Source organism: Sus scrofa, chromosome 15, assembly GCF_054392235.1.
Source record: "Sus scrofa isolate SSC_HxYL_T2T_F1_AM1 chromosome 15, Sscrofa_HxYL_maternal_Yorkshire_Landrace_v2.0, whole genome shotgun sequence".
NCBI classification, from domain to species: domain Eukaryota; kingdom Metazoa; phylum Chordata; class Mammalia; order Artiodactyla; family Suidae; genus Sus; species Sus scrofa.
The window spans coordinates 112338617-112357523 of record NC_139397.1 but is presented as its reverse complement, the minus strand read 5'-3'; the positions used below and the strand labels follow the sequence as shown (position 1 = coordinate 112357523).

General features: G+C 33.8%; 1 protein-coding gene across 1 annotated transcript in view; it reads right to left on the bottom strand.

Moving 5' to 3' along the window:
• Nucleotides 1-2729: 2729 nt before the first annotated feature.
• LOC146396057 (uncharacterized) overlaps nucleotides 2730-18907 on the bottom strand; it is a 601997-nt gene continuing 585819 nt past the window's right edge. Inside the window, exons 4-5 of the mRNA XM_084999108.1 lie at nucleotides 3113-3200; nucleotides 2730-2803 (exon numbers count right to left, since the gene is read on the bottom strand). Of these exons, the coding sequence (XP_084855234.1) occupies nucleotides 2730-2803; nucleotides 3113-3200 (162 nt within the window). The remainder of the gene's footprint in view (nucleotides 2804-3112; nucleotides 3201-18907) is intronic.

Here is an 18907-nt window from a genome sequence, read left to right as displayed (position 1 = left end):
GTGAATTCTATCAAACACTGAGGGATGTGGACTTTCATACAGCATAATAATAAAATTTTATTTTCAGCATATTCTCTTTCATCTTTGGACTTTATAAAGGGATAATCTTTTTTAGTTTCACTTCTCCCTTGGGAATTTTATAAAGAAAGAGTCAGATTTTGGTTATATTCATATCATTGGCACTTTGTTTTTGGAATGTTTATGTTGCCTTTTAATGTCATTCTAGAATCTTTGATGAGCTTACTAGACAATAAGAGTGGGCAAAATTTGGAAAAAATATAAGAAACTGCTGATCTTCATGGAAAGAAAGAGACAGGCCTAGTTAATAGTTAAGAGTAATGAGTCAAGAAAACGACAAAATATTAAGTAGAACCTTAGATTTCTATTTATTTTAGTATGTGTTGAGGGTACGTCTTTAGAATAGCAACCCTCTCTCCACCAACTCTTGCTAAGGAAAAAGGAATAGTTCATCTTATGGGTGAGTTTGAAAGAGAAACACTAAGAATACATGACTGAATCTCTTCCTATTCTTTCTTCTGTTTTGGTATATAACTGTCTGCAGAGAGCATATGATATTGCTACCTCACCAGCGGAACTTTTAAAATCCAGACCAACTCCCATCCCCCTTGGTATATATCCACCTTTGCCTTTACAATAGTATTTATGATTATTCACTTTTGAGTAAAATTTCCCTAAGCCATTTGGCCAAAGCTTAACCATGACAGTCTCTATGGCTCTACCATTAGCAAAGGGGATAACATGATCACCTTTTGCCGGTCTACTTTGTTCATCCCTCTATTAGTTTCAAATCCATTCAAAGCAAGGAACACAGCTGTTAATTACTGACACCCCTTAACACCCTAAATGGCTAAATAATGTGGCTTGTTGTAAATGTTCTTTGATAATTTAAATTCTTATTCACTCTCACAGAGCCACTTTCCAATGGGTCTTTACTGTTTCATTTTAATGTGTTATATGAATATACCTTAAAAATAATATGAAAACTCCAGAGAGGATGAAGTAGGAATTAACCCCTTAATTTGAAGTTTGTACAGAATTATATCTTCTTTGACCTGGTTCTATGACTATATATATTTATTACACACCACTTTCCCTCCTCTACTTCCATTCTCCATAAAGCAACCAGAGACATTTTTAAGACAAATTTGTATGACTTCCTTGCTTAAAAACACATGCTGTTTTTCCTCTGTATCTATGATAAAGAGCAAAAAACAACAATGGCTACAAAGTGTTAAATAAGCTGATATATAGAAAACCTTGAAAACTTGGCTCTTGCAATCTTCCCTGGTGGTTGTGTATTCCAGCCACACCAGGATTCTTTTCATCTTCCAAGTGTTTCCTGGGCAAGCCTTACCATAGAATTTTTCAATTGTGTTGATTTTTTCCCCCAGAATAATATACTATGTTCTCCCTCCTTCATATACCCTACTCCAATATCACCCCTGTGACACTGGATTTTAATGAAAATATTACTGCTTCAGGGTTACGGTAAGCACAGAATTGTAACCTCCTGGTTTTGGGCTTGTGTATGTGTGTGTTTGTGTGTGTGTCTGAGTATTTCTGCTTCACAGATTGGTAATGTGTATATACATAAAATATGGGATATATACAGATAAACGTGTATATATCTGTGTGTGTGTAGCATTGTTGCTGTTATTCGTTTTTCTGGTATGTTTGATTAATGTCTGCCTTCCTTAGGCAACTGTAAGCTCCATGAGAGCAGGGACCAAGTTAGGTAAGTTACATTTTCTCACTGTTTTCTTTCCAGTACCCAGCAGAACACTTAAAGCTTCTGGACTCCTATTGAATCTTGAATAAGTAAATAAATTGCCTTATCTATTTTATAGTCTTTATGATTCTAAAGGTAATTTTGTATATATGTGCCTGCATACACAGGAGGGTTTTGATGATTTAGACAACCTGCAAATGCTTAAAAAATTAATGAGGGAATAAAATAGATGCCAGATGTTTCTTCCATTTGGCAACTGTCTGGACTCTGAAAAAAAATCCTTTAATATAGGTCTTTGTGCTTTCTTACTCTATATAGTTTTACTCTTTTCTTAAAAAATTGTTCCAAAAAGAGCATGATGAATCTATAGATATCTAGTCCTCAAAGGAAGAAAACAGTCTTAAATTGGATTAAAAGTTAATGAAATATTTTACTACTGCATTTCACCATAGCATTTGCAAATTGTATCTGAGCATCCTAATAATTTAAAAATCACTCTCCTCATCTCAATCAGTTAAGGGCTATGAAAAAGTTTTCATTTTATGATCCAGAAAGTCTCATGCAAAAGAAAAGAAATTAGGTTATAAAAGGAAGGTACTGTATAACTTGCCTAATGGCCTGTAATCTGCTAAAAGTACAGCTGTGATGGACTGTTTAACAGGTGCTATGATTATGGAGCATAACAAACATGTTAGGCTTTGTAGTGCTTTTAATACCTTATAAGCAACTGAGCTAATTTGGACAAGACTAATGGATTAGTTCAAATGACACTCTTATTAAAGGTTTGTGATTATACTGTGCAAATTTGATTGAAAGTCTAATCTTAACCAGTTCAGCTTCAAAATGAGTAGAAATCAATTTTTAATATTCCAGCACTGAATTCTAATGTTATTTCCTCCATACATAACATTGTACTTTGGAATGGGAGATAATCATTTTCATAGTGTTCTGGAAGTCTCCACCAACACAAAACTGTGACTTAGAACATTCCAATAGTTCTACCATAATCATCAATGTACTTTTTGAAAATGGGCACAAATCCCTTCCCTGGAGCTATTAGAGCAAATAATTTGGGATTTTTCCTATAAAGCAATTAACCACACATGTGTTACTTATGTACCTTTGAATAAAGTGACAAAATTTTACACATAGCTCTAAAATCAATTACTTAACATTTGAAGGAAATTTTGTCTGAAATGACCAAATGAATACCAGAATATGTGCATCAAAGGCAGGGATTTTGAGGGAAAAAAATAAACATAAATAATAAAACCAAAATATACTTTAAAAATTCATTAAACTTCAAGAATAGAGAATGGATACAAGGGCTGTTTAGGGGAAATAAGAAAAATAGTAAGTCACCTGGCATGGGCAGTGATACCATAGGCATCCAAATGACAACGTGAAGGGCAGTATCAGCTTGATGAGTCTGCAGTTCAGACTGTAAAACCTGTCAAAAGGGACAAATTTAGAATTATTAACAGATATATTTGGAGCCATTTGAATAGGTAAACTAAATTAAAAATATGTGCATCAAGAGGTAGAAAAAGGCCTCAGATCAAATATTGAAGAGCAGTTAGAACAGATATAGACTGAAGATGCAACAGGGAGGTGAAAAAAGAGAGGATAGAGAAGATAGCCACTTCAACGAAAACAAAAATTGTGGTGTCATGGAAACCCATGGAGTAAGTGTTCTAAGAAACGGAAATAGAGTGTTTTAATGTTCTATTGAGGAAATAATATGTCCATTAGACATGAGCATGTTGGTTGGGTTGAAATGGTAGAAGCATAATTGAAAAGGGTTAAATTGTAAATTGAGACTTATATCATACCCCAGATGGACTAGAAAATCAATTTGCATTTGCTACTAACGACCTAAAATTCAATATATATTAAATAAAACATCAATTAGAGATTAAAAGAAAACTGAAAGTAACATTGGTAAAATAACACTGACTCTCAAATTAAATTTCATCTCATTAAAACACCTAGAGTGATGGTCTGAGGACCTAATCTAAAAAGTTGGAAAAATAATTAGAGATTAAACTTAAAGAAAGGAAATGAAAGAAGTAAAGACAAGCACAAAAATGCATAAACTCACAAAGCAAAGATATTTTAGGGAGAATCAACAGTAAGAAATCTCTATTAAAACTGATGAAGAAAACATAAAGAATTATAAGAAAGTAAAAATAAAAAATTGGTAATGACTGCAGATATATAAAACACATTTAAAATTTAAAATAAAATTTAAAATAAAAATATCCCAATAAAATAGAAAACTTGAATGATTTCATAGAAAAATACAGCTAACCAAACTGATCTGAAAAGAAATAGAATACACAATTACAAATAAAATAACTTGGAAAAATTTGCAACTGTAGGAAACACACACACAAAGCCCTTTAGTTTTAGCGGTCAGTTCTCAACTTTCAAGAACAGTTTTTAATCTATATATCTATATCTATATATCTTATACAAACTATCCTTAAGAAAGAAAAGGAATTCTCCCAACCTGTTTGAAATGCTGGTGTAATCTTGAAGGAAAACCTAACCAAGATTGCCAATATGTAATCTTAGGCTGATCTAATGCCTATGATGCAATCATAAGTTTAAAAACTCCAACATCTTTAAGATGCATTATAATCAACTGAGGCACAGTTTAAGAATGGAAGCATTAACATTATAAAATAAGAATGGTAATTATATTAATAGATTAAATGACAAAAGTATATATGATCACCTCAGTGGATGCAGCAAATAATTTGAAACATTTTATAGCCATCAAAGGACAAATTTAAAAGTAAATAATTATATAGCATAAGTGCTCTCTACAAGAAACCTTATGTAGCATAACATCTAATGATGAAAAAAAGTATTCCCCTTAATATTAAAGAGAATACATGGATTGTTGCTGGAGGCCAGCTCCAGCGGCCAGGGAGTGTACACTTTCCCAAAGAAGATGGACGGACGTCGGTTTTGCATTGGAGACAGCCTCTTTGTCCCTTCTTTCAGGGCACTGGACTGCTCAAATTTTATTGGCAACAGTGGTTGATTATATAGACAGTTTTTCACTACAGATTACATCACAGTGTTAAAAGTACATTGGTTAAGTATTACATGGTATAGCAGCTATGCATCCTGTTTTAAGATCTCTGTCTTAACTAAACTTAGTGAGTACTTTGAAGAGGCCATAGACACAAGAATTTGGCATTCGCAAACCTTGTTTGTAGACTGGTGCTTATCTTCAAAGCTTTATGGCAGGGAGACAGTGTAAGTAAATATAAACCTACTTAACTAAACTAGCTATCACTTAAAAGCTTTTAAAATCAAAGACAAAACTCACAGCTAGGTTTTTTGGATAATATATGTCTAACTTTTATAAACCTTATTAAGATCCTAAATAAAGTTTACTATATAACTAGTTAGTAGATAAACACTATGTTTTAATTAAGTTGGATTAAAATAGGGGAAAGTCCTTCAGGATGAAATTCTTATTATATTATTGTTGTAACTTTGTTAAATCACAAATCACCACAGGAAAATAGGAATGGAAAATAAAAACAATAAGTAAATAATCAGGAAAGACTGAGGAAAACTGATTAACAAATAAAACAGCAGGAAAGACTAGGTCACCAGAGAAACAATCCATGTTCTCCAGCACAAACATGGAAATTGTTTTCCCAGGAAAGCCCCAATTCTTCCCCATCAACATCAAAATGAGAGCTGTGTAACCTGAGGCCTGCCCTCATCTTGTACCACACAGGCAGGCTTTTTATCCTGACCAGAAGCCCACCTTTGGCTTGTACCGTTCAGGTGAGCGCCCATTCTTGGTTAGGAACCTGCCTTTAGGTTTTTCTGCCATCAGGCAAGGTCCTTTTTTTGAGTCCCTGCATCTTCTCGGCTCCCCGCAATGGGTGTTGCTGATACCACTTCTTCACACACACATTCACACACAAAAATACATATGTGTGTGTATATATACACACACACACACACACACACATACATACATACAAGGCATAAGGATTAGAAAGAAATAAAGACATCATTATATGTACTCAATAATATACATTTAAATAAGAAAATTCAGTAAATTTCTAAGAATAAAAACTCTATGCAAAACCAAAATGTTTTCTTATACCCCAGAAGCAGATTTATAGAAAATATTGTAAAGAAATCTCTGTCATTTTAATACCTGAATTTAATAAAATAATAAAGAGGGATGTTGCAGACATTGACAAGTTGATTCTGGGATTTATAAGTAAGAGCCACGGGCTAGAATATTGAATAATACTTTGATGAAAATTCAGATTGGAATAACCCATCCAAACAGGTAGCAAACTGATTAAAAAGTGCTGATGACTCATATTTCCAATCATGATGGAGTAACTGATACCATATTTACCACCCTGCCAGAAACCAACAGGAAAACCAGAAAAGAAAAAGGCAGTGATTTTTAAACATTGGACAAATATAGCACTCAGCCCCACTCAACTTTTCTCCTGCACTGCCATCTCTTTACCAGTCCCTAAACCACACAACTATGAAAGGGAATCTGCAATTTTTAGGGGAAAATCAACAGATATTGGATAAGATAGAAAGAATCGGGGAATCAATTGATGTTGTCATTGTCATCATCAAGATGATCACTATCTTCAAACTCCGGATGTGGCTCATCACAATTATATAAGCAAGATGAAAATGAATAGAGAAGGAATACAATGAGGAATACATTCTACCTTCTACATAATAACTAAAGTAACAAATATAGCATGCTAAGAAGAAATGAAGAACCTAGTCTAGAAAGTAAAGCACAATACAAAGAAAAGAAGGAAATTTCTGCACGAGAGCACCATGCTTTTAGAAGAAATGTAATGATATCATATGCTTAAATATAACAAAAATAATCTAATTTTTGAAGAATCCCTACTCTAAATATATTTAATTTAATGTATGTCAACTCACAAAGATGTTTAAAGTAAAAATTATACTAATTTCACATAAATGAGGCCTGAAATTTAAGTAGATTTCAATAACATGTTGAAAAATACTGCTGAAGTATACTTTTTTATGTTATATTAAAGTTATTCACATGCAGGCAACCTTAATGTTTTTAATTCATTCAGAACTGTTGAATGAATTATTGTTCATCTATGTGGTAGAATAATGTACTTACTAAAATTTTGGTTTTAAAGAATATGTAATAATGATATGAAAGTATTAAGTAAAAAATTATACTATCATATATAAAATAGATATCAAGATATGAGGACATTAAGGTAAATATAAGATCAATATAAAATATAACTTTAACTTGAACATATAATATTTATATATGTGTATATAGCTTTATATGATATGTGCATTTAATAATTACCTTAAGGAAATAAACAAAATCTCTAACACAATATAGAAAACAATTTATTATGGAGTATTTGGCTTTATACTTTCCTATACTTCCCAAATGACTTTTATAATTAAGAAAAACACATTTATAGGTTTAAACAAGGTGGAGATGTTGGAAAAGAAACATTAATATCTTTTTCATCACATTTTTCCCAACCAATAGATGAGCAGTGTTTCCCATGGAAATAAATCTCAAGTCACATTATTAAAGCCCTTTAGGAATTTCATTGTGAAAAAATATAAATTTTAGTCTGTTCAGAATGCTATAGCCAAATACATAGGCCGGGTGACATAACAGACATTTCTTCATCATAGTTCTGGAGGTTGAGAGTCTAAGATCAATGCCAAAATATCCTATTTTTGATGAGGGCTCTTTTCCTGGTGAGCAGATGGCCACCCTTTCACTGTATTCTTGCTGGGCAGAAAGAGAGAGAGGAGGGGGTGGGAGAGAGAGAGGGCTGTGGTCTTTTCCTTTTCTTTTAGAATGCTAACTCCATTGTAGGGGTCTCTCTTTCATGGCCTCATCTAAACTTAAGTACTTCCCAATGGACCCCACATCTAAATAAATCACATTGGTGGCTAGGGCTTCAACAGATAATTTTTGGGGAAATATATTCAATTCCTTACTGAAATACTTACAGATTTCAGCAAATTGAAAACTTGACATTCTATTAGCTGGAAATTGAAATTAGTTGGAAATTAAAAAATTGGCATTCATTAGCTGATGCTTTACTGAGAGACAAAAAGTAGGTGGCACTTTCAGTTTATGATCAAAGAGTTAAGAGTCACATTTGGCAAGCAATGGAAATAAATACCTGGTGTTTCACTAAAAAAAATCAGGAGTCTACAGGGGAGGTGTTAGCAATCACAGTAGAGCAGTAGAGAGAAGCAAAATTTGGACATCAGTGGTAACAACTGATTTAATGGGAAGCAGAAGAGTAAGGAACAGTTAAATAGGTCTGATAACATTTTTTTTTCCTAGCAATAATATCTTTGATGAAATTGCAAGTCTTGTTCTAAGATGTGCCTTCATAGGCTCCATTTCTTCACACAGGGACTTCTTGTACAATATAATATGAAGCTGGTGGAGCCATAGTTATTGTATAAAATTCAAGTAATAGAATTTAGTGAGGCACTAAGACTTTCTCATTGTGGCTCACATCAGGACTTCATTCACTAGATCTACAGTTTTCTTTTTCTGTTGAATAGATCAAAATAGGAGTACATGGTGTATTCAACACTTCGGGTTGTTAAAACCTATAATTTCAATCAGTTCCTGCAAAAACATCCATGCTGCTCACACCATTCTTATGCCTACCTGCCTTGTAGGACACCGTTCTTTGTCGTTGACATGTTGTTACCTAGCCTTGGCAGGCCAGGATGCCAACAGCACCAATAAAACTAAAAAAAATCCCCTATCAAAGAAAGCATATTCTACCTTCATTGCCAAACTCCAGAGAAAAATACCATATCACTTTTCAGATATACTGAATGTCTTCAAAAATGTTTTCCAAATGCCTTGAGTTAAGAAATGAGGAGTCTCCTTTATATTATGTAGCTATTTCCAGAGATATTTTGGCAATTTACACTATATGAAGCCAAGGAATTTCTGGCATCTCAACTTCACTTAAATAGACCACTGAATCCAGGTTACAGGCCACTAATCAAAACAGCTATAGCCATTTATGGCTGTTTGAATTAGTATACTGGTTGAAATAAAAATCCCTGTCCAGTTCACCCATATAAATATGGTTGGCCAATATAAAAACATCTTCCCGTATGTATCTAACACAATAAGTATATATCCTTGTACACATTCTTAAATTGTTACTGTTGTAATTAACAAAATACTTGAAGACTTCTATTATATAATTTTTCTTTTAGTTTTTTTTTTGAGATATAATTGACATATAGCACTGTATATGTTTAAGACATACAGCAAATGATTTTTGCTTATATACATTTATATAAGCCAATGCTTATAAAATGCTTATCATAATAAGTTTAGTGAGTATCCATCATCTCATGCAAATACAAAATTAAAGAAATAGAGAAAATATTTTTCCTTGTGATGAGAACACTCAGGCTTTACTCTCTTAACAACTCATATATATAACATGCATGGTAATTATAATTATATTATGCATTACATCCTTAGTATGTATTTATCTTATTGTATAATCTTTATTCTTCAAGTTTTTGATGCCCTAAAGCATGTAGGAATCTGATTCTAGGCATTGATCTGGAGGCTATGAAGAGTGAAAAGGGAGAGTCATCAGGAGAAATTATATTACTTTACATGGAAACATTTCAGGTATAGTTTTATGGAAGGTAAACACAGCCTCAATATTTCAAGAGGTGGAGAAATTTACTGCTTTTGCTGGCAGGAAGTTTCAGTGAAATTTGAGAGTTTTTATTACTTGAAGTTACTCCAATTCTCCCAAGTTTCTTATGCTTTTAAGCCTACATTTTATCTTGGCTTGGCAAGGACAGGAATTGAAAACCTAAATTTTCATTGAATCAGATCTTCAGCTACAAGATATAAGGTTCATTTGAAGGAGTCATAGAAGATTCTTGATTCTCTGACAAAGATTTACTGATAATTTAAAATATTTAGACTCTCATTTCATTACCCTTCTCATTTAGAAGGAATCAGTCATTCTAATCAGAACTTTACTCTCTCCAAACCCATTCAGGTTAGAAAACCACAAATTCCTTTTTCATCTTCCTTGGACTCTAATGTATTAATTGCTGCCTGAGTTCTTCACTGTGGAAAAAAAGTTCTTGCTAGTTTAAGATGACAAGTTTAAGGTGACAAACATTCTTGCTAGTTTAAAGATATAGACCTGAGAAAAAGATAGCGAGAAGCAGCTGGAAGAAGCAGCTGGAAGAAGCAGCTGGAAGAAGCACCAGTGACATTGTTATAGATCCCATGCTGTGACAACTGACAGTAATTTCCTATGATAATAAAGACCCAAGTTCCAGAATATCTATCATGGCTCTTTCAGAAGATGAAGAACCAAAAGCACAATCTCCCCACACTGGTAGATCTGACCACATGTCTCTCTTTTCCCTGCAAGTCTCATGTGAGTGCATCTACATGAAGAACCTCAGCTTGAAAGGAGTTTGAGAAAAGTCATTTTATTTGTTTTTTTGTAACTTTATATCCTCTAGAGTACATGAAATCAAGCTAGAAGGACAGAAGGAAGATTGAGAAAATTTACGCAAATATTAAATATGTCCAGCTTTCTCACTTTAAGTATGGCTATGACTTCTACGACTTCTTTGACTTGAATGCAAACAATGTCTTAAAAAAATGATGAGGAAGAATATGATTAATGATTTAACGTTTCAGTTTACCAGATAAAGCACTTTCCCCTCAGTTTGCCTCCAGACAGTGTTTGGTATTCATTTTATAACACAGTTGGAACTAAATTATACCAAATGCAAAAGCGTACAAATTTAAAATAGTATGAAATATGTATGATCAACTGCAGCCCAAGAAAAGTTTTGAAAATATAAACTAATTCTGCAATGAATGATGCATTTCATACACAATTAATTATACAGTGTATTTTATTTCAAAATAAATGCTTAACATATTTCTCTATGCCTTGAGATGAGAAAAAAAAATCTTACATTTCATTCAGCTGTCAGTATAAAAGATTCAACAATGACATACCAAAAGTATATACATTGTTTAAGGCAATGGTTTCCTGGCAGGTAATTAATAATGAGCTAATTTAAGAAAGTACTATAAATGATTTAAAGAACTTTGCATTATCTGTGGTACTCTGACACTTTGTTTATAATCCTTTATATATTGTACTAGGACACCAAATATGGAATTATTACTGACTTAATTATGGATGGCCCAAGATAGTTGGACCTTGAAATTATATGAGAAAACATCAGGAATAAGGAAGATTTTAGCTAGACTGACCTAAAAGGATTGTAGTTGAAAGCAGGCCAGGGTGATTGGACATCCCTTAAGGAATAATCAAGGATAAGGAAACCACCTGGATATCCAGGGTGATGGGATATTGAGGGTATGAGTGAGAATCTGCTGAAACTGACTACAAAGTGTTCTTGCTAAAACTGGACAATGCAGATAAACATGGAAGTCCAAAGATTAGACCTAGTTGAAAGAGTTCAGAGGAACCTGAATAGAGTTTGCTCAAATAGAGAATTTTTGTCAGCTCTCACCAGATAACAACCCACCCGGCACCTTAATATTGAACCCCCAGTCTCCAGGATTGTGAGAAATAAATTTCTGTTTTTTAAAATACTCCATCTGTGGTATTTTGTTATGGCAGTATAAGAAGGCTAGTACACGTTTATTGAAAATTTGGTTAGATTTTCTAAAGAGTCTATATTCTAACTCATTAACATAATGTTTGTGTTTGCTCATTTACCAAGAAATTTACTTTACTACCATGCATGTTAATGTATGTAAAAATTCATATTGTGTAAAAATTTCCAAAGGGTCATCTGTTCAGTTGAGAAGTCTCTGTATATAATAAGATTAAAGCAAATTATCAAATGTAAAACAATCTTCTGCTCTTAAAGAACCACTCATGGAAAAAACAGGTCTCCATTTCAGACAAGAGGAGTTAGAAGTGAATATAATATAAATCAGTCTTGATCACAGTCTTGTTCTTAAAATTCATATATTCTGCTAATTGAAATAGTGCCCTCAGATTCAAACTGACTTTTTTATTTTCCCTGGAAACATGGATGCAGTAGTCAAAATAGGACTCCAGGAATATTTATTATAATTGTATCATTTTTATATCATATCCATCCAGTGACATATGGAGAATAACACCATGAATCTATGCTAATTCAAGAGAAGAGGTTAGTCGAGAGAAATTAATGGTTGTTTCCATGAATTTGTGTTTATGCACTACACTTCTAAAAGTAAAACTCTGGGTTAAGACAATAATCAGTGTTTAATTTGATTGACCTACATGAAAGACTTGGTGGAAAAGAAAATGAAGATTATTACTTCCTCACACTGGGATATTTAGCTCGTAACCATTCTAAGATTGCACCTATGGAAAGAGGCTTTGTGGAAACTTAATAGATTCTTACTCTGAATAAAAGAAAGAGACCACAGTGAATCTGAGTAACCCATAAGGTACCAATATTTGTACATGAGAATAAACACATGACCTGGAATAAAAGCAGAAAGCAAGTAAAGCATACTTTATAGATTCAGATGTTTTTGAATGTTTTCTTTAGGAATGATTTGTTGTGCCTGTCTGTCTTGAAAGTTATGTCATCTAAATCAAAAGCAAATCTCTCGTTATCCAATTCAGAACTATCTAGTAGACCACTTATGTTAATAAGCAATAGTCTTTTAGCTCCATGTATTCAAAGCTCCAAGCATTATAAAGCTGGGGTCATGGCTCTTCAAAGCACCAATAGGAGGATAGAGGGCTAATGAAGTCAGAAGGCTGGGAATAAGACCTACCCTTCCTAACTCCCTACTCTTCCTCTCACTGTTGCCCCTTCAGTCCAGCAGACCCAGTTGTTTGTAGACTTAAAGTTCTTTGGGTGTTCTCAGAACTAGCCTGAAGGCAAAACCCTTAGAGATTTTAGCAGATGTGAGAGACCTAGTTCCCTAGACTTTATCTCACAAGACCTCTTCCCTTTGTTCCTCTAGTGCAAGGGTCAGCAAACTTTTCTAAAAAGCCCAGAGAATAAATATTTTGAGTTTGGAAGGCTAAGAGGTAACACTGATGATAGTATGTAAGGACTTATATAAAAACTTAAAATATAAAAGCCACTCTTAGTTTAGCTTAAAAATTAAGTGGCACACTGGATTGGCCCACAGGGCATAGTTTGCTGACACCTGTCTTAGTCCTAGGGATTTAGCTCTTTCCTGCAATGACCATCTGTATGCTGTCATAGTTTTTCTTTTCTTTTTCTTTCTTTTATTTCCCTTTCCTTTTCTTTCTAAATTTGCCCATGTCTACCAAATCAATTCTTTATATTAAATTTTCTTTGTTAAAATATCTACTACATATATTTTTTCATGACCAAACTCTAAGACATGAAATTGAAGTAAAAAATACCTTCAATTTTACCATTCAACTCAAAATACCCAGGAGCCCAAGAAAAGGAAGGGAAAAAAGGAAGGAAACACAAAATTCTATTGTTAGGAAACAAAGTGAATAGAAAACTCACTTATTTTAATTTTAATGAATAGAAATACTGTATGGCATTTAATAAAAAGAAATCTGTCTTATCTTTTCCTTATAGAGAAAAAAATAGAAAGGTCATAAATCATTAAACTGGAAAGAAAGGAGGAAGTTATCTTTATCCATTATTTTCTATGTGCTGAGAAAATAGAAAGGAGGCATGAGATGAGATTTTGATGCTTGAGTCTTAGATTATTGAGAACAATCTTTTGAGAGAAAATTAAGGAATGAAAAGGTATTAATAATTGAAAGGGGCATTGTATAATTTTGAAACTGGATTAAAAGAAGGATAGACAAAATTTCTTTTCAAATTAAGAATTAACAAATACATGTTCAATTTATTTGTTTTAAAATAATTAAACTTTAAAGTTTTGTAAGTGTAATTTTAATTTATAGAGCTTCTGTTGGTAGAAATATAAAAAATTCATAACTTTTTTTTGTTTGTTTGTTTGCCATTTCTTGGGCTGCTCCTGCAGCATATGGAAGTTCCCAGGCTAGGGGTCCAATCGGAGCTGTAGCCACCAGCCTACGCCAGAGCCACAGCAACGTGGGATCCGAGCCGCGTCTGCAACCTACACCACAGCTCACGGCAACGCCAGATCCTTTAACCCACTGAGCAAGGCCAGGGACCGAACCTGCAACCTCATGGTTCTTAGTTGGATTCGTTAACCACTGTGCCACGACGGGAACTCCCATAACTTTAAATATATGCTTTGAATTTGAGTAGTAAATTTATTTTATCTGTAAATTTGTTTTAAAATATGACACTGGCATATTTCCAAAATCTTTTGCCAGTGTATTAATAAAATGAAGTTGAAATAATTGGGGTATAAACTGGTACTACAGAGTTTAAGTAAAAGAACAATTTCCAAAATTGGTTTCATAAAACTAAGGCTTTTTGTGTGTGTGTGTGTGTCAGTTTAAGAATCAAGTGAAGTGACAATGCAATATTGATTTAACATTCTACCTAACACAATGGAACTGTCATTACTTCCATTTAATTACATTGGCTGATCATGTAAAGAAGATAAATACCCACTATCTTTCAAGCTGTTTGGACAGCCATGGACACAGTGAAAAAAAAGCTTTTTAGAGATGATCTATTGAGTTGGCAGTTCTACCTTTTATCTGCAGATAATGCTTCTGAACACAATACAGAGAGTTTCCTGGACACAGTACACACACTTTCTCTCAACTCAGGAAAATGTCATCCAATTTGCTTCAGACACTTCAAAGTACAATTAGACTCAATGATATGGAGACACCTATGGCTATAGCCTATAATAAAATAAAAATAGATATGTCATACAGGCAAGTGTTAGTCCAAATTGGAGTCACCATGTTGCAAACAAGTATATTATGTTTTCCACTAAGTTGAATAGAAAATAACATATTCTTTATTTGTATACTTCTTTAGAAATCACTATAGGCTATTCAGTTATCACTTCAGCCACCCTTGTACAAATACAGTAACAATGTGTGCCATTTTGCTAGGTCTGCTGTAACAAAGTACCACAGACTGGGTGGCTTAGGTAACTGAAATGTGTTGCCTCAGAATTCTAAAGGCTAAAAGTCCAAAATCCAGGTGTTAGAAGATTTAGCTCCTTTTCTCTGAGGGAAGGATCTGTTCCAAGTCTGGCTAGTAGATGGCATTCTCCCTATATGCATGTTTGTATCTAAATGTTCCTCTTTTTTAAAGATACTACGCACATGCCGGAGTTCCCATCGTGGCTCAGTGGTTAACGAATCCGACTAAGAACCATGAGGTTGCTGGTTCCATCCCTGCACTTGCTCAGTGGGTTAACGATCCGGCGTTGCCGTGAGCTGTGGTGTAGGTTGCAGATGCAGCTCGGATCCCGCGTTGCTGAGGCTCTGGCGTAGGCCAATGGCTGCAGCTTCGATTTGACCCCTAGCCTGGGAACCTCCATATGCCGCAGGAGCGGCCCAAAGAAATAACACACACACACACACACACACACACACACACACAAAGATACTACGCACATGACAGCAGGGCCTGTCCTCCTCCAGTATGACCTCATCTTGACTAATTACATCAGCATCGAACCTATTTCCAAGTGGCTCATAGCTCACTTTCTGTGGTAGTGTGAGTTAAAACTTCAACATTTTGTGTGTGTGTGGGGGAGGGTGGAGGGGATCAATTCAGCCCATAACATACTATCTGGTGGCAAATCTTAAATATTATGAACCATAGGGCAGACACTCATTAACTAGATAACATACTACCAGTGATAAAAGCAGATCTCCCATGCTGTTACAATTCTTTACATTTTCCCTATGATGACTGTAATGTTAAGAAAATTATAGTGAAAGTGGAGGTTGAAGAGTGAAAACAAGGATTAACAGTGAATGGGAAAAATAAAATGATAACCCTACATTATGATGAGTTGATAATGCAACATCAGCAGGGAAAGCATACTTTGCAAAATTATTTCAACCTGAAGCTACAAAAATTTATTTTATGGTAGCATGAATAAGTTCACATTATTTTTAGTGTTCTGAGTGATGCAGCTTTGCCAACCTTCATCAACATGTATGAATCAATTTAATAAAGGCTGGATAAATAAAAGCATATTTTCAATTATATTGCAGATGATGCTAGAGATTGTAAACAGATGCACTAAAAGAGAAGTTCAAAGCTAATTTTTAAAAATAGATTCTCTCAGCTGAACCAGTATTTTAAAAGCCTCTAGCTACTTAGTGTTTTGCAATGAGAGAAATTATGGACCCAAGATACCTTTCTCTTTAACAAATCAATAATGTTTTAAGAAATCAACACCCATGACTTATGGAGGTGACTGATTCAATACAATTCAGTGCTTTAAAAACCACATTAAGTATTTATATTTTACAATTGCATATAAATCATTGTGATTTGGCAGTGTATTCTTATTAAAAGTTCATTTGTGAAAATTGTATGCTGCCATCTTTTCTGCTTCTATAGCCCTTGAGGGAAAACCTTTTGTGTTTCCTGGAAGAGATCATATATATATAAATTACTTTTTAAAATATCCTTCATTTAGAAAATGTACCTTAGATACCTAAGTGTATAATATGTACTCCAACAGCAAAGTTATAAAATACAAAATTAATGCTGAATTAGTCCATAAAATTATGAATTGTTCTTAGCATTCCTAAAGATTAGGATAAGAAAAAACACTTGCAGAATGAATCTTTGAGGGAAAAAAGGGAATTTACATGCAGGTTATGGATCTTTAAAATCAGTACGTTTTAATCATTCATTCCAGCTGTGAGTTCACGAACATAAGAAATGGAATCATCACTTTTAAAGATAGCAAAGAAAATGTGTCCTTAAAAAAAAGCTTACCACAGGGAAATGAATTCGAAGTTACAAAGACATAAAATGAAGATTTGCTATTGTGAATATCACCAATATGTTAAAGATACATATTCACAAATAAATTCTTAACATTGTATAACTCACTATGATCCAAGCAAAAGGTATTATTCTTCCTAGAGGGACTGCAACCCTCAAAGGAGGGTAAATTTCCCTGGCAAATCTGGGACAAAGTGAAAATAATGCACTTAGTACAGCACTGACTATAACTGAAAGTAAAATATGAAGTAAATGAATATTGATGTTTTGGTGTGTGAGAGAGAGAAACAAGAAGTAATTTTCCACCACTGGAGATCACTGTTGCAGGAAATTCTTACAATGAAATTTGGCAATTAAGGGGGAAATATGCATGTAAGTATTTAGCTTGCTTTGTTAAATTATAACTTATTCCCACTTGATGAAAAAGAGCCCCCCCCTTTCCCCTTTTCCTATTCCTTCTCCCTGACTTTATCCTCCACATTCTTCTTTTCCTCCTTTTTCCTCTTCTTTTAAACAGGACAATTTCGGGTATTCATTGTAAAAGAAACAATAGTTTAAAACCACCCTTGTCATGCCTCCAAAATAAATGATTCAGGCAAGAATCATCCTCGGATACCAAAAACTAGAATTTAAAAGTGATGAAGACTGACTAATTGAAAGGTGCCAGGCTATTATCATTAGTTTACTTGCTAATTAATTGTGCAGGAGATAAAACTGACCTTTACAATGAGAACATGTAGAGGTTACAACCATAACTGGATGATTAAAGATCACATCATAAAAAGGGGAAGATTTGACATTTTATATAACATAATAGAAGGCAGCATAAGGAACTATTTCATCCTCTATGGACCATCCTTGTGAAAACTTCAACTTGAATCTATTCTAAGCCTTTAAAACTAATTTTTAATTTATAAGAAATACTGGGATGCAGAAGAACAAATTAGATAACGTCATGAGGCAACAATCAGACAAATTCATTCTGTGGCATATTTTATTTTAATACAACTAGCCTACTCCCTTCAAAAAGCCAATGTCGCTAGAAAATAAAAATCTGGGAGATATAGCAATGTTATTGCAAAACCTTACCCTCTTGCATTTACTACTTTCTCATGTTTCAGTGTGACTGGCCCCTACAAGCAGCTTATTAGCTTCTTGAGAAATTTTTCTTGTCATCAGGGCATATTTTCCTGCCTTTCATGTGAGTAAGGTAAGGGCATCAGGGAATTAATGATTGAAGAAGTCCTTAAGCAACAATTAATCAGGGTTTGCGATGTATAAGGGAGCTATCAGAGGTGTGGGCTGTGCTCTGACTCTGGAGTTGCCCTAGAGGGACTAGTTGCCAACCACTCAAAGAGTAATTGGCTTGGTAATGCACCCTTTTTTGGCTCCCTTACCTACTCACTTCTTCCCTTTCTGTGTGTGTGTGTGTGTTTTTAAACTTTCTAATAAATTCTTTGAGCTTGAATCATCTTCTGGTCTATTTCTGGGAGACCCAATATACCACAAGGTCTTTTTCTGCATTAAAATTTATGCAGAAAGAGAAAAAACAAGTGCATGAATATTATTTGAATTTGGTTAAAAATGGCAAGTATAATAGGAAACTTTAGAGAATTCATATTAATTTTATTAGATATGATGATAGTATTTTTTTCAATTTTATAGGAGCAAATTTGACTTAACAATGCTGCATTAGTTTCAGGTTTATAGCAAAGTAAATCAGTAGTACATATACATATACCCATTCTTTTTTCCCATGTAGGTTATTACAAGCTATTTAGTAGATTCCCCTGTGTTATATGGTAGGTTCTTGTTAATTATCTATTTTATACAGTAGTGTGTATATGTTATTCCCATCCTCCTAATTTATCCCTCTCCCCAAAAAAAGTTTTCCCCTCTGGTAACCATAAGTTTGATTTTGAAATCTGTGAGTTTATTTCTGTTTTAGAAATAAGTTCTTTAGTATCAGTGTTTATTAAATTTCACATATAAATGATATCATATTATGTTTGTATGACTTATTCACTGGTATGATAATCTCTAGGTCCATCCATGTTGCTGAAAATGGCATTATTTCATCCTTTTTATGGCTGAGTAATATTCCATTGCATATATGTTCCACATATTCTTTATTCATTCTTCTGTTGATGGACATTTATGTTGCTTCCATGTCTTGGCTATTGTAAA